Below are 15,511 nucleotides of genomic sequence, written 5' to 3'. Positions count from 1 at the left end.
CAGTGAAGGGCAGCAGATGGCTCTATAGGTAAGAGCTGGCAGAGAAAACTCAAGTGAGAATTGCATTTCTAGTTTTCTCCTGGTGTGCTCGAGGCCTCACTACTTCATAGTACAGATTTTGTTATATTCCAGATGGTGGTAGTAAAGAACACACCACTGAGATTTTGCAAGATGTATGAACATGTTTGCTGCCCTACCTTACACTGCAGCTGTAATTTTCCTTTGTCTATGGAGTGTTCAAACATAACACTGACTTCCCTCATCTCTGACTTTTACAAACTAACTTCTAATAATTATTCACATTTGAAGTCAAAGACAAACTGTTAGTGACTTTCACTGGACTCAGGGGAATGTCCTCCTGTGCTAGGTAAGGTATTCCTCTGAAACAGTGCTCCTCAACATACCATTGTGTTATAATCCAGTATGCTGATGCCATCTTCATTCACAGCTATCCAGACTGCAGAGTCTTCCAATGAGGAAGGCAAAATAGGCTAGAGAGAAACAAAATTATTAATTCAGGTGTTTCTTGAACAGCACAGAGTGATGTTTCTGATATAAATGTTGAGATTTAAGGATAAAGTGCAGATGAGAAAAAAAAAATCTTAAAGGCTTACTGTAAGCCTAAAGGCTTACTGTAAGCCTTAAGGCTTACTTACAGGTGTGACCTGGTTTGATTTTTAAGACAGCTTTCCCCAAAATTTGGAATAACATTTTCAGATTTATATACACTTTTTGGAGTAGTGGCACAAACGATACAAGGATAACAAATTTGAAATTAATTAGATGCCATCAGTGTGGTTAAAATTGAAGGACATGCTAGGACAGAGCAACAGCATGGCAACTCTGCTCAGCAGTGAAACCTGCTGGTTTCTATACCAGTGCACCCAGTACCATCACATCAATGCTATTTTGTTTCTTACAGAATCTTGCAGCAAATATGCATCAATTGTTGAAGATAGATGACTTGTTATGGCTAATGACAGAAAATCTTTCCTGGGAATCTGCTATTACATGGCTAACGCCATAGGCTTTGCTGTTTAACTGCTGAAAAGTTATAATATGTGTTAATCATCAGGAATACCAACATTATTTTACCTGTGGGTGCACCTATTTTATATTCTGATTCTTCAGTATACTCAATTACACATTCTGTCAATAAACTCAAATACCAGTAACCTCTTGTGACAGTAACCTCTTTTAGTTCTGACAGTGGAAGTAACTGTCTTTTGAAAAGTATATTGTATATTTATTACTATTCATTTTCTTGTATATTTACTCAAGAGGTCCCTTTCATCATTAGACTTTTCCTCTGTAACCAGAGCAGTTTTGACTTCAAAACATGTAACCATGAAGAAGACCTCCCTCAAGCTTTCAGCAGCAGAAATTTCTGCTGGGATGGGGATGATGGTTAATGCCAAAACCCGTCTGATTTCTCAGACAGCCATTATGGCATGAGCAACAGGTACAGAGCTCTAGCCTGGAATGGGGTGAGGGATGGTACAAGCTACTGGGGGAACCACTCCCTGCAGCTGTTCTTTGCTCTCCCCCTAATGCCTGTGGGCTGGTAGCTTACCTAATGTGTACTTTAATTTTTGTTTCTGCAACAGGATATTAGCAGGCCTTTCCTCTCTCATGTGGCAAGGAAAGCATCCAGTTCTGTGTCAAGCAGAGAACAGGACTGAAGTATCCATTCTCCTTATAGCTGGCATCAGCTGCCAGGTGTGACTTAGGGGGGACTCTTCCCTTCCTCCCCCACTGTGGTATTAAATGTTATTTTTTAAACTACCAGTGCAGCCTTGATGTCCCGGAAAATTCCTGCCTGAGAAAGCTTTGGCAAGGCTTGTAAGGACAGTTAGCACTCTGTATCATGATCAAATGACACAGCCAGGGAACCTTCAGTATTTATTTACTGAACACCAGCAACCCCTAGTGGTTAGAATATACTTGTCTTCCTTCTTTTTATATGGTACCAGGGCTGCTCGTTCAGAAGAAAGTTGTTCAATTTTTTCCCTTTCTGAAATAGAAGCATTTTCAACCCGTGTTACCAGACTGTAGGTATGTCTCTGCTCAGATAATTCACTCTTGGAAACAGAAAAAAAAATAAGCTCCAGTTACCTTAGCAGCAAATATTTTGGTTCCAAAGAGAGGCCATTTCCGGGCCACTGTCAGATAAATTCGAATGCATTCTGGTGGAGAGCATCCCTGCAGTACCAGCCACTTTGTCGCCAGCCTGTCTGTCAGTTGCCTGTGGAATCCAAGACACAAGACAGTATTATTCACTAATGTCTTCCAAGGAAAGATGTGTAAAATTAGAACAGTTAATAAATGTACCTCTTCACTCCAAAAAGGTTATTCTGCACAGCACTTAACAGACAGGGCTGTTAGCACTATCAGTTCTACAACCTGAATTTATTTTAGCTTTTCTCTACTTCCACATACTTTTTCACTTCCTCATACCTTGCCTGCAGTATGCTCTATAATGAGTGGCAATGTGTATTAACTCACTCTTGGTTTGGCTCACTAGGGATGGTTTGGCAGCTACCTTGCTTCATGCAAACGGAATTTGCTTCCAAAAGGAGGTAACTGTGTTACTTCCACCACTGCATCCCTAAGTAGCTTAGGATCTGTAGGAAGACCATTCTCTCATTTTAAATCAGAAAGATCTGAGACCTCTGGCAACATCTGAATTTTGTATTTGAGCTCTCTGCATTGTGTGTGAGAATTTTGAAGTCAGAACATCAAAACTCCCACCCAAATTCCTACCAGAATTACTGCATGACTTGAAGCAACCCATATAAGCTGGCTTTATGGCTCATTGAAAATGTGAGGTATCTGGATTCAATTGACACTTGGAGGAAGTGTAGAACAAAAACTCAGAATTCATCTTAGGCTTGGGTTAGTTTTTTGAAACAGAGATGCCTAATTTGGAAGTGAAAGGCCTAAACTTCTTGTCTATGGCAGAATTAGTTGGTGATTTGGCTTTTTTTATATTGCTTTTTCTTTTAAGGGAACCTTTTCCTGACACTTTTGTTTTGTTTGAGTTTCTACATCAAATAATCTTTTCAGGGCTCCTTACAACATTCTTAAATGTAAAGACAATTTGGCAAGTAAAAGCTGATTTCAGTGCAAAGTATTGAAGAACCAATAGCTTACCTGAGCTGTTCAGGAGTAATGTTTTGCTTGTAGTGTTTGGGGTAGAATTTATCTAAAACCTGGTGGAGAAGGTGCTGCATTTTCAATTGTGATGGTCCCCCAGGACTTGAAGATCCTGGTCGATCCAAATCCCCATATTCCACCTAAGACAACATTATAGTTTATAGTGCAACAGAACTATGAAGTTTTTAGTGCAGTAGAACATTCCATGAATTCCCATACTGATAACTACTGTGTTTATTAGTCATATAAAAAGACACAGCTGGGGAATGTTGTCTACAGCATTAACCATAGCAAATGTATACCAAAGAGCAACCACATGGAGGACATGAGTGCCCAAGGAATTATCTACTGATCTAAGACAGTGGAACATGATCTCAGCCAGGTATTTGTTGTGAGGAGACACATCCTTATAAACTTCCAGGCTTCGGGGATTTATTTTCAATTGACCAATTAAAAGAACATCATATTTGTAAATAGTTTGGACGATGTCCCCAGCTTCTTTACCTCAGTTTACACTGCTTTAACAAATACAACACTCAGTTTCTGGTCAGTAAAAAAATATCATACTGCTTATCATGCCCACAACGCATAATGTGTGTTTTATGTGGTAAAATACTAAATGCGAGCCTGGAGACCTAATGGAGGATCTTAGAAGATGCTCTTCCTGAGTAAGAGGGTATTGGCAGTGCAAGAGGGGAAGTTTTTACTATTAATGGAATTCTAGTGATGGTACTATTTCCATATCTCTACTAAGGTACTAATTGGAGCAGGTCTGGTGATAGTTCAGCCTCACTCTGTTTTTTCCAATATGTTTCTTGAGAAGGAAAGGAGAGGCACAGCTAGAGCACATTTCCCTAGAGCAAAAGGTGTTCTAACATAGGTATGCTACTATAATGTATTTGTCGTGGTGCATCTGACGGTGTGTTTGATACCTCACGCTGTATGTTTGATGTCCTTTTGATGTAAAAGGGAGCTGCTTAGTCAAACAGTGTACAGCTGAAGGAGGACAAAAGAAAGGATTTCTGCCATACTCACCTGAGCCATTAGAGCCACCATTTCCAGAGCTAGTTCCTTATTAACAGGAAACCTTCCATTGGCTATTTCATTGCTCACTTGGAAGGCCAGTAGCAACCGCTCACGGTCTGTCTCACCTTTGGTCTGGCTCCGAAAATACAGTCTAAAAAGTAGAGAGGGTTGTGAAGATAAAAAGATACTGTGAACTGAAAGTACAGCTGGGAACTTAAATCAAGATGAGGCAAAATAAAAGTGTGTTTTGTTTTGGGGTTTTTTTCACTGAGGGGGTACTGGACAGATTTGGAAGCTGAGGTGCTTTCCTTATGAGCAAGATTTGAGCAAGGAGGCTCAAAACATGCTTTCTAGCTTTGAAAGTTACTTGAATTCTGTAAGCCAGCCACTTCTAGAGAGTAAACCCTTATTAAACACAGATAAATCAGTGTCCATTCATCCCAATCAAGCACAGACAGGCAATATTTAAATTATGGCCTTCTCTGCTTATCACAGGAAAGAGAACTACCTCTGCTGTACATGTATAACCTTCTACAAGGCAGCCTTGCCAACTTGGATTTGACCAGTTACACTGAAGACTTATTAAAAATGCTTCAGTTTTCTTCAGCAGGAAATAGGAGACCCAATTAGCAGACTTTGTTTAAGGAAACATGCTTGTTAATCAAAGCAACCCATTGTTTTGTATTCCATTCACGCTTGGAATTTTTTTGACATGGTATAGCAAGGTTACTAGCTGGGGTTGAAGACACCAGCTTGGGGAATGCTTCCCAGAACCATTCCTCATACAGTCCCCAGCAGCAACTAATTCACATATTAATTTCAAACTGCATTTATGGCTATAAATTCCACAATTCCACTACATGAGATATTCATTCCATTGGATCACTTTATTTTTATGTCACTTTGAGATTAACTACACTGTTAGGACCATATTGACCTTACAAATGTCTTATCAGAGTCCTTGGTGTTAGTACAGTCCAGCCTTGGAAAGACTGTATCAAAACATCCTTGCTGTCTAGCCTATGCACATTCCAGCCCAACAAAACAATACTGCCAAGTTTCACGCCTGAAACAAATACAGCCTTCTGGCTCAAAAGCCATAACTTCTGCTTTCACCTCTATTATACCAACTAACAAAGTTGACAGAAATTTGTTTCCACCATTACAATCAACAAAATCTTCACATGTTCAATATTGAACTCTGTTCAGTTTTGGGGCAGCCTTTGTTTTGCCTGCTAAGAAATTAATTCCTTGTCCTCATACAGCTCTTGATTTCCTGTAATTTAGAATTCCTACCTGTATTATAAGTTATTAACTTGTTCCAATTTTTAATTTAGATCTTTGTCTTTTACTTCCTTTCTCTACCATCTTTCATCATCTAATTTTTAACATTTCTTTACTAAGAAAGTTTGGACACTGCTACTACATATCTCTTCTACAGCTCATATGATTTAGAACATCATTCTTGTATCTTTTTCATCTTTGTGATTGTTCACTTAATTGCAAGTTGTGGCATACTTGTTTTCACTAGTGATTTTTTCCTTTAGGTCTCTCTTCCTCTCACCTAACACACATTCTTCAATTGTGTTTCAGGGTCTAGGCAAATGAAATTGTGCCACCAATGATGCCTTACTGTGCTACAGCTAGTTGTTAACTCTTTTAAAGTCGATTCTGCTATTGCCAAGTGGTTGGGATTTTACCCCTAGGCCATATGCTTTTGTAAATGTAACAGACAAAATCTATCACATCTCCTGTAGGATTTAACTGCATCTTAGTTAAAGTAGTTTTGGCACCAATGATACTATAAATTACTGATCATCTACACAGATACATGCAGTCTAGAATGTTTAATTAACAGCAGTAGTAAGGCCACCCAACAGAAAACAGTACCTGTTCTTATAGGTCAACTTTACAATTCTTGTGCCACCTTCATATTTCCCAGGATGCAATTCTTTTAAGGCTTGTTCCCATTTAGAAATGATATCACAGATCTTTAAAAAATATCAAGGAGAGAGGAGACACAAACTTAGGTGAAATATATAGCCAAGGCTTGGGAGGAAAGCAAGTGAATAAAATATTGTGAAACACAGAAGATAAAGAGACAGACAGGATCAGCATAAACACAGCTCAAAATGACAAAACACATCCTTTTTCTATTGCACAGTGTGTAAAAATTCCAACTGAAAACTCCAGCTCTAACCTGCAGGGGCACACATGAATTCTGGTCGGTAGTAATTCTCGTGGCTATGCCTACATTAGCAAGTAGCAAAGCTCAGGAGGAACAGATCTGCACAGAGAAACAGCCATTTCTAAGTCTCCATGCCCACACTGGTAGTCCAACCAAGTGACCTGAAAGTCCACTACTGTGTTGGATGACATCTTCCAGTTCATGTTTCATGTGAAAAGAATCAATTTTATGCTCTCAGATTACTCCTTAATGTGAGTCAAAGCATGGTTAATAGGAATGATTGGTAGGTTTACTTCAAAAGTGCCCTCTTGAGCCAAACTAAACCATTAACGTTCTCTGAACAGCAGCAGAATGCGCATGGCTATACCAAACCCTTAGATGTGAATGTCCAAATTTTGGGAATGTTTGGTTCTAGATTCCAACTTTGTAACTCAGACATATTTTTCATAATAACATGGGGGGTTTTGTTTGTTTGTTTCTTTTTTCCATTCAGCTCCTCCTGGTTATTCTAGTTCTTTTACAAGTGGTCTAATGAAGGCCCCTACTTCTCTTTTGATGGCATCTCAATGAAAGGAATGTGAACATAAGAAGCCACATGAAATACATAATCAGATCTCTAAACCTCTCTTAAGCTACTGAGATTTACTGGTTATTATTTGCTTGCCAAGGCAAAGTGATGCCTTTGATTGTCTCAAGCTCCTTTGTTTACTCTGTTACTTCATCTCTCCAGATGGTCCAATTACCAGCAAAGCTCCAGATTACCTGATCTGCATCAGGCCATGAAAACAAACTATATAATTTGGCACTGTCTGTGATAGTTTCCTTTCAAACCATCTATTTCAAAGTTATTGCTATCTTCTCTCTCTGTTGCTTAATGTGAAATTTAACACTGTGTAAAATTGATTGTTTAAGTTCCCTACAGTTATCAGACCCTCTTCAAAGCTGCACTACAACTATTCCTCCATTAATGCTGTATTACAAATTATTCTCACAGATTTGTACCAAAATCTGATGGGTCTCATTCATGGCAGCCAGCCTGCTCAATTAAGGCAGTCATTCAGCTGCAGCATGTCCATATGAAAGTCACAGGTGCTAACACTTCATCTGCTTTCTTTTTCCCTTGATCTAGGGCACAACACTCTTTATTAAAGTGAAGCCCTACTCAGCAGAGCTTATCAACAATGAAAGCCTGAGTCATCTGGAGACAGTAAGGAGATACTTCATAATCCAACAGATGGAATTTATACAGACATGCCAAAAGATTCACAGCCTAACATAAATTTGTCTCAATTAGGCGTATCACATTTGATGTCAGTTGTGATATCTGATCATGCTTGCTAGCTCAGTCATGTTTCAATTTTGTAGTCAAGACAAATTAAACTTTAATATGTGCTAAAATCTGAGTTAGACTTTTTAAAAATTGACCGATTTATCACCTACCAAAATAGATCTTTCTATTAAGAACTATATCAGATTAGGCTAGCTAATTATAGAAGCATAGAATCATTTAGTTTGAAAAAGACCTTTAAGATCAGCAAGCCTAATCACCAAGTCAGCACTACCAAGTCTACCACTAAACCATGTCCCCAAGTGACACATCCACAGACCTTTTAAACAGCTCCAGGGGCAGTGGCTCCACCACTTCCCTGGGCAGCCTGTTCCAGTGTTTGAGAAACTCTTTCAGCGAAATAATTTTGCCTATTAGGCAATGTAAACCTCCCCTAGAGCAACTCTGGGCTGCTTCCTCTTGTCCTTTGTTCCTTGGGAGAAGAAACCGACTCCCACCTGACTACAGCCTCATTCTGGCAGTTGTAGAGAGCAACAACATCCCTCTGAGCCTCCTTTTCTCCAGGCTAAAGAACTTCAGTTCCTTTAGCTGCTCCTCATCAGACTCTCCAGACCTTCACCAGCTTTGTTGTCCTTCTCTGGACCTGCTTCAGCACCTCAATGTCTTTCTTATTGTGAGGGGCCTAAAACCAGTGCTGAGTACAGGGAGACAGTCACTTCCCTGCTCTTGCTGGCCACACTATTGCTGATACAGGCCAGGATGTCATTGGCAATTGCAATTGGCCACTTGGGCACACTGCTGGATCATGTTCAGATGGCTGTTGACCAAGACCCTCAGGTCCTCTTCCTCTGAGAAACTTTCCAGCCACTATTCTCTCAGCCTGCAGGGCTGCATGCAGTTGTTGTGACCCAAATGCAGGAATTAATATCTCATCTATGAATATTAATCTAGACAGACAATATCCAAGCGTATTTGATCTTAATTCATTAAAAAAGATTTATTAACCCTTTAGCAGTCCTTCAAAAATGTATACTAAAGGTAGCAGAGGAGAAAAATAAATACCTTCATATTGCCGGGCAAACAATGTTCCAAATTCCTGCCAGAAGGATCATCTGTGAACAGAGAAAATCCCATATGGGATGGTTTCCTCATTCCTGTTTCCTGGTTCAGTCTCTGGATGAATTCATCAACAGTTGAGGAACCATCAAAACCTACAACCTGCAATGAAAGAGGACTTAACTGAGGATACAAGAATTGTGACTATTGATGGGTATCACAACTAATGAAGGTGGTTTCCCACGGATTAGCAACTCAGGATTAAGTGCCAGCTCCAGTGACAACACCTGTGTATTGTCTTCCTTCATATCACATTCTTTCCCATACTGAGGCACTTCCAACATCCCTCCCTTTTTCTTAACTACCTTTTCTTCCTAAGATCTGTAGCGCTAGGGGTGAATTCCTTTCACTTTCTTGGGAAATCAGCTAAAGCAGCAAGGAGGAGAAGCATGTCTATCTCCCAAGATATATACTGGGAGATATGTATAAATACCATGGTGCCACCCCCCCACATGAAGGAGGCAGGTTATGGTGCAGTCCTCTAGTGCCCATAGGCAGCTGTGCTGGCTCACCTGGTACGTTCCGTTCATGAAGTGCACTGGGATGCTGAAGGGGAGCGAGTGGTGGTAGGGATTTCTCAGCAGGATGGACACAATCTCCATGCGGGAGGGCTTGGCTTCCCGCTCTCCAGCCTGCACCGTGCGGTCTAGTGATCTCTGGCAGTAGATGGCATACTTGCCTATCTCACTCCTAGGCAAAGAGGGGGAGAGAACCACAAACATGCTCCAAGTGCCATGTCCTCTTCAATTTCCCATGCCCCAACACATTCCTCCCTCAGGCTTTTGCTCCAGCAAAGATATGTCTCTATGCAGATACACTGTTCATCTCAACAGACTAACAGCTCAAGTGAAAAGCTACAACACAAACCAGTGCTCCAAGGACCTGTAAAACTACGGCAGACAACAAGCTCTCTAGGAAACACAATAGTATGCTCTGCCTCTATGTGGACTGGACATGTACCCTCTTCTGTACCTTGTTGCCATCATAGTATCTGCAAAGTCAAGATCAATTCACCCTCAAACTTGCTGTCATGCCAGTGGAATTTAGTTACTATCGTGTCAAGTCCTGGTAAATACTGAGTTGGATAATCTTGTGAGATTAATGCATTACATTTATTAATTTACATGGCTATACAAATAGTAAGTTTCCATTAACCCTATCTGCCAACCAAGAGACTTGACAGAGATTCCAAGCAAACTTAGATTTGTTGACAGTTCAATAAGGATAGGAATAGTTACCAAGATGATCAGTTTATTGTCTGTTGAAGAGAGTGCTCCACTGAACAGCATAAAAAAGATGTGTCTCTAAAGTCAAGGAGGAACAGTCAACTGCAACTTGCACAAAAATGTTAAGAATGTATATACTCAATAAGTTCTGAAACTGAAGAATTTATATGGATTTGTGCTATCACTTTCCAGGGGAAAATAATTTCACTCAAGATACGTTCAGGAGCTCAGTACATGATTAAATCTCCAGTTAAATCCCTACAAGCAACATGGAAGTCAGGAGTTCTGGCTTTTCACTGTACCAATATGTTTCTCACCTCCCCAGTAATGAGCTTGGACAATATTCAGATAGATAATCTTGTTTCATCAAGAAGCTGTTATGTCTGGTTTCCAGATGCTCCTGAGCCCTGTGACTTCTCACTTAGAACTCTGCCTCACTTTTCTTCCTCTCTTAGAGACTGGTATGTATGCTGAGATCTCCTTTCATGAAAAACAACACTTAAAATTAAGATCTTGTAATACCTAGAACAGATCTAGACCCTAGGCATTATGCAGTGTAAACACTCTAGTGTCTTGCTTACTGTGTGAGACAGGGAAAGTATATCTAATTAACTGGTCAAGAAACAGCTGTATCTACTCCATCCAAAGAGAGGTAAGTATTCCTAGAGGAAGAAGGAGCCATGCTAAATCCCACTCAGCAACTGCTCCACATCTAAGCTAAACTACAGGTGAACATAGGCCCTTTTTAATGTAATTTCTGGGGTTTTTTCTAGCCCTAATAATTGTTTCATAGCTGGATCATATAAATACATTTTCTCTTTGTTTCTGCTTGGCGTACATTTGTTCACAGAGATGCTTTTGGGCAGACCATCAGCACAGCAGAGCTTGAAGGTGATGTAATAAATCAGTTTCACACAGCCCAGCAAATCCTTATAAAATTCAACAGTCTCCAACAGTAGAGCTCCACTAGTGAGTTGAATGGGCCCATCTGGGAGCTGGTAACACACAAGTTTGAAGAGATGGCTCCTAGTACTAGACAAAAGATCCCTAACATGTTGTCTTAGCAAATGGAGAGAGAACCTGAACACTGCGGAGTTCCCAATACCTGTAGTTTTGCTTTTGTGAAGAAATAGCAAATGTGAGGCAACAGTTAAGAAAATTATATACTTGATAGGAGTACACATTTCCTTTGCAGTGCCAGGAGACTTTTAGCTTGAGTTCAATGGCAGATTTAGGCTTATTAATTGGATATGAATATTTGTTTGAAAGGATTTTTTACTTTTACTCTTTTACTTTTGTCTTAAAACAGTGTATTTTTGCAACAGACAACTAGACATCTCTAGCTGTGACCTCCCCACTAAGGGCACAGTGAGATACACTGAAGACCAGATCTTCAGTGGAAACCAACTTTGTTTGTTTGGAAACAAACAAAGAGCACAGCATGAACAATGGAGAACAACTTCTTGCTGTTACCATAGTTACACACCAAAGAAGTAAGAGAAAACAATACTAGCATGAGTTTCAGGTTTGTTCATTTTTCCTAACTTTTTACAGTTCCCTGAGATGTTTTATGCCTCACTTTTGTTCTGTCACTTTGCCTGCTAACCTGACAGCAGAATGTAATCACCTAAAATTTAAGTAATTAACTCCGGTCTATCTTTCTGTCAATAAAAGAAAGTAGCTGCATAAGCAAAAACTTCCTAACATAGCTCCAGTTATATCTACAGAAAGTTCTTTTATAGTATAGGTTACTCAGTTTTGTGAACTAGCTTCATCTAAATGACAAATTAATGTGAATCGTTGAAGGGGCACAGCTTTATACTCCTGGGAACCTTCTGACCTCCCTCTCAATATGTATTTGCAGGTGTGTGTTCCAGAATTGCTCCCCTCTTTATCTGCACTGGGTGCAAGAGGCAGTCAGCTGAGCAGAATGAAATGCTGTTACAGTCCTTACCTGGGGTCTGCATGTCGCTGCAAGTGTTGTTTGATGTACCAGAGGAAGTGATGTTGAGGCAGGAATAGAGGAGCACATAAAGCCAGGAGCTGCCAGCACTGTGAATGCAAAACTGGACATCACTCTTGTTCTGTACTTCTTACCTGTTGTCTTTCACAGACTACTACAGCCAAAATGTTGGACAGTGACTAGTGCTTTTTGGAGTGACCCTTTGTGGATATGTAGTTCAAGAGGTTTCAAAGGCAGTGATGTCAGACTGCTCTTCAGCATCTCAATCTGGACTCTGAGAACAGTTCTATATGATTCGCTACTTCTGAACATTTGACTTCTGAAAATTTTAGTGTAACTACAACTGAGTCAACAATTAAGACTTAAATTTATACTATGTAACAGAAAATCATAACCAGAAAAGCATTGGGAAATTTTATTTCAAATTAGATCCGTTATTATTCAACCTGGTTTTAATGTCTCATTTGAGCTGGGAATATTGTAATCGCATATGTACATTCATGCTGTTAACTTATTCATTTTATTTACCCAACAATTACAGTGCAAGATTCAGATTTCATGTTTAATAGTAATATTAATGACTTGTATGCTGTTGATTATCTAAAACACAAAACAAAATGAATACCATGTGACAGTTACAGCAAGACAACACAAGCTATGAACTTTGATTCTGAATATGGTCTGAATAGACTATTTGCAAGTGGTAAACAATTGCATTTAAACTAAAATTTATTTTTCAAGTAGTTACATTCTTAGTGTTCTTCTTTGCAGATCAGTCCTGAGATTCTCTTTCCCCCAGCAAACCTTTAGTATAAGCACAATTTTAGGAGAAGCAGTCCCACAGCTACTAATTAAAAACATGGGATTAAATGGAAAGTTTTTGCAGTGACAAAAAAAAAATAAATAAAGAGGAACTGACCTGAATGACTGAGTGGTTCTGGGGCTGTCGGCAGCTGGTCTGTTTTACAAGCTGACAGTAAATTTCATTCTGCAGCTCGGTATGTGTCAAGCACACCAGCAGTGCTGTCTGGGCAAGTGATACGTGGTAATCAATAGAGGATGCCTCCACAGGAACGTTGATGAACAGCTGACAGGACTGTGAAAGGGTAGAAGTTAGTCAATGCCACAAAACCAGCAACTTTTCTCTGGTACTTTCCAGGTCAGGCTCACCAGATGTATTTATTAACTTACAGACTGTTAATAAATAATCTTGAGGGGAGGGAGGAGAGTCAATATTTAATTCCTATTCCTCCTTCCTTAGTGATGGCAACTAGAAAATTTACTCAACCTCTCCGGTCTAAGGAACTTACAAGTCAGCAAAAGAATTGAGGGAAAAATGTGCTTCCTGCCTTCCATGACTGTGCTTTACCTTGTTCACACTATCCAGTCTCATTCCTGATCTTATACTTGGAGAGTGCAAAAATGTTATCTCCAGTGGCTTCACCACTGGTTTTCCTGAGACAACTGAGTTTGCCAGTGAATTGTTTCTGTTTCCTTCAATCCAGCCACTGGAGAGGAAAAAGGAAGACAAAGCTAACTTTGAAGCATAAAGTCTGTGGGGAGCATTACTCCTGAGCCCAGATTCTGCACAAGTAAAGTTCAATCTCCAAAGAATGAATGACACTTGAAATCCAACAGTTCTCTTGTAATTAAATGAACCAGCAGGCCCATTTAAAGCAACCCATAATGACAGTAAATGTTGTACAACATGACCAAACAATGTTACTGCTCCATCAACAGAGCAAAATAACTGAAAACCATGCAATGTCCCTTTAAATACCTTAAAAAGTTTCAGGGCTTCAGTCTGTAGAGCCTCTGATGGCAGAGTAGTGAGGGATGTGTGCAACCCATCTTTACTGTAGCACAACATAGGATGCTTCCACAGAGGAGAATCTGAGGTAGCAGATGGGCAAAAACATGCAGTGTCAGAAACAGGAGAGAGAGAACAGTGTTCATGTTGACAAGGACCTTTCCTGAGACGGCAAAGCACCCGAGGAAGCAGCACTGCATTAGGCCACATTATCTTTGGTGACACTTCACTGATTCCAGCAAAGCCCATCATGGATAAGGAGTCACCAGCAGCATTAGTCATCAGCAGAAAGAAGCATTGGCATCCTCAGTCCTGCTACATCAGAGCTTCTCGTCAGCTGGAATCTGGTGAGAAGCTGCTCAGGTCTGTGCTCAAACCAGAGACACAAACCCTGCCAGGGCAGCTCCCTGCAATGGGGGTCTTTGTTAGTGCAAGTCACTGTTCAACAAGAAGAAAGGTTCACATATGGGTCCAGAATATGTGAGAGTGAAAGAAAAGAGTTTTAAGTATGAATGCAAACGTTAATACATATTTGAGAACATGGTGCATAAACATAAATGCATGAGCTGGTATGAAAGGTGAGGATGGATGTATGTGTAAAGCTTTATATGTGCAGACTAACAGATGGGAAGGTAAGTGTGTTTGAGTGTATGTAACAAAAAGAGCACATGTTTGTATGGTCAAGATTTCCTGGAAAGGAAAATCAAGACCAACAAAGACAAGAAAAAAATTAAAGCACCAGTTCTTTATTTTAATTTGAATTACTGTTACAGACATTTCAGAGGCTTTGATAAATGATGTGACAATGTGATGGACTTGTCTGAGAACAAGAGGAGAAGGACACTATATCCATTTATGTACTACTGAGAATCCCCTTCCCTCACCTTTGACTGTATTAAACTGGGAATTGAAATTATTCTTCCTTATGCTTTGCTACCATGGAAGAGTTTCTGGTGCTTACTTACTAGGGTCTCCCTCTGCATCCAATAGTTTTCCAATGAGTTGTTCATATGACGTGCCCACTGTGGCATTACTGCTACCAGCTGCAACGGTCAGATGGTACAGCCAGGTGTTCTAGGCATAAGGATGAGAACAGGAAGGGTCAATTTGTTTGTTTTCTACAAACAGGTTAAGCCTGTATGGCCCATTTGCTCATTGTTACCAAAAGACTCTTGTTCTCCTGAAGAAGATTGCTTTTTATACCTTCTCCTGTTTGGTGCGGATAAGTAAATATGTGGGACTCTGGTCCTGTGGGTGAATCACCAGTGTACAGTGGGATGACAGAAGTCCTCCACCAGTAGTTTCATAATCTTCATCAGAGTCACAGGAACGGTCTACTTCTTCCACTTTGGACTCACGCAGAGGCAGATGCCCTAAAGGACACTATGAGGACAGAAGCACATTAGATAAATGTAACTCATCTCCCAGTAAGGACCGGGAACACTGGGAAAGAAAAGCCAAGTAAAAATGCTGATAGTTCTGTAAAATGGAAGGAATAAATAATTCAATGTTTAGCTAATGTAATCTTGCACTTCTAGAGAATCTCTTCTTTCATAAAGTATTTACAAAGTGTATCACTACTTTTATTTTTCTTGGGAGAGATTCTACAGGTTAGAATAAGACAGTGCAAATAAAAAGATTTTGTTTTTCCCAAAAGATACTGCTTTCTTCCCATTACACTTGAGGGTCAGTTGCTTAGTATTTTGTGCCACAGTTTTCTGACCCTAGTCAGACTTTC

At 40.0% G+C, this 15,511-nt stretch overlaps 1 protein-coding gene across 1 annotated transcript in view; it reads right to left on the bottom strand.

The window, feature by feature from the left end:
* Window positions 1-15,511, bottom strand: part of PLEKHH1 (pleckstrin homology, MyTH4 and FERM domain containing H1) — a 42,839-nt gene that overhangs the window by 1,422 nt on the left and 25,906 nt on the right. The window contains exons 15-26 of the mRNA XM_041397998.1: window positions 14,977-15,156; window positions 14,739-14,847; window positions 13,744-13,856; window positions 12,883-13,059; window positions 11,955-12,052; window positions 9,287-9,464; window positions 8,721-8,876; window positions 6,073-6,173; window positions 4,192-4,333; window positions 3,154-3,296; window positions 2,116-2,245; window positions 405-491 (exon numbers count right to left, since the gene is read on the bottom strand). Of these exons, the coding sequence (XP_041253932.1) occupies window positions 405-491; window positions 2,116-2,245; window positions 3,154-3,296; window positions 4,192-4,333; window positions 6,073-6,173; window positions 8,721-8,876; window positions 9,287-9,464; window positions 11,955-12,052; window positions 12,883-13,059; window positions 13,744-13,856; window positions 14,739-14,847; window positions 14,977-15,156 (1,614 nt within the window). The remainder of the gene's footprint in view (window positions 1-404; window positions 492-2,115; window positions 2,246-3,153; window positions 3,297-4,191; window positions 4,334-6,072; window positions 6,174-8,720; window positions 8,877-9,286; window positions 9,465-11,954; window positions 12,053-12,882; window positions 13,060-13,743; window positions 13,857-14,738; window positions 14,848-14,976; window positions 15,157-15,511) is intronic.

The sequence above is a fragment of the Onychostruthus taczanowskii genome, unplaced genomic scaffold, assembly GCF_017590055.1.
Source record: "Onychostruthus taczanowskii isolate IOZ18803 unplaced genomic scaffold, ASM1759005v1 scaffold1, whole genome shotgun sequence".
NCBI classification, from domain to species: Eukaryota; Metazoa; Chordata; class Aves; order Passeriformes; family Passeridae; genus Onychostruthus; species Onychostruthus taczanowskii.
Note: the sequence above shows the minus strand (reverse complement) of the source record. Positions and strands in the feature narration are given on the sequence as shown.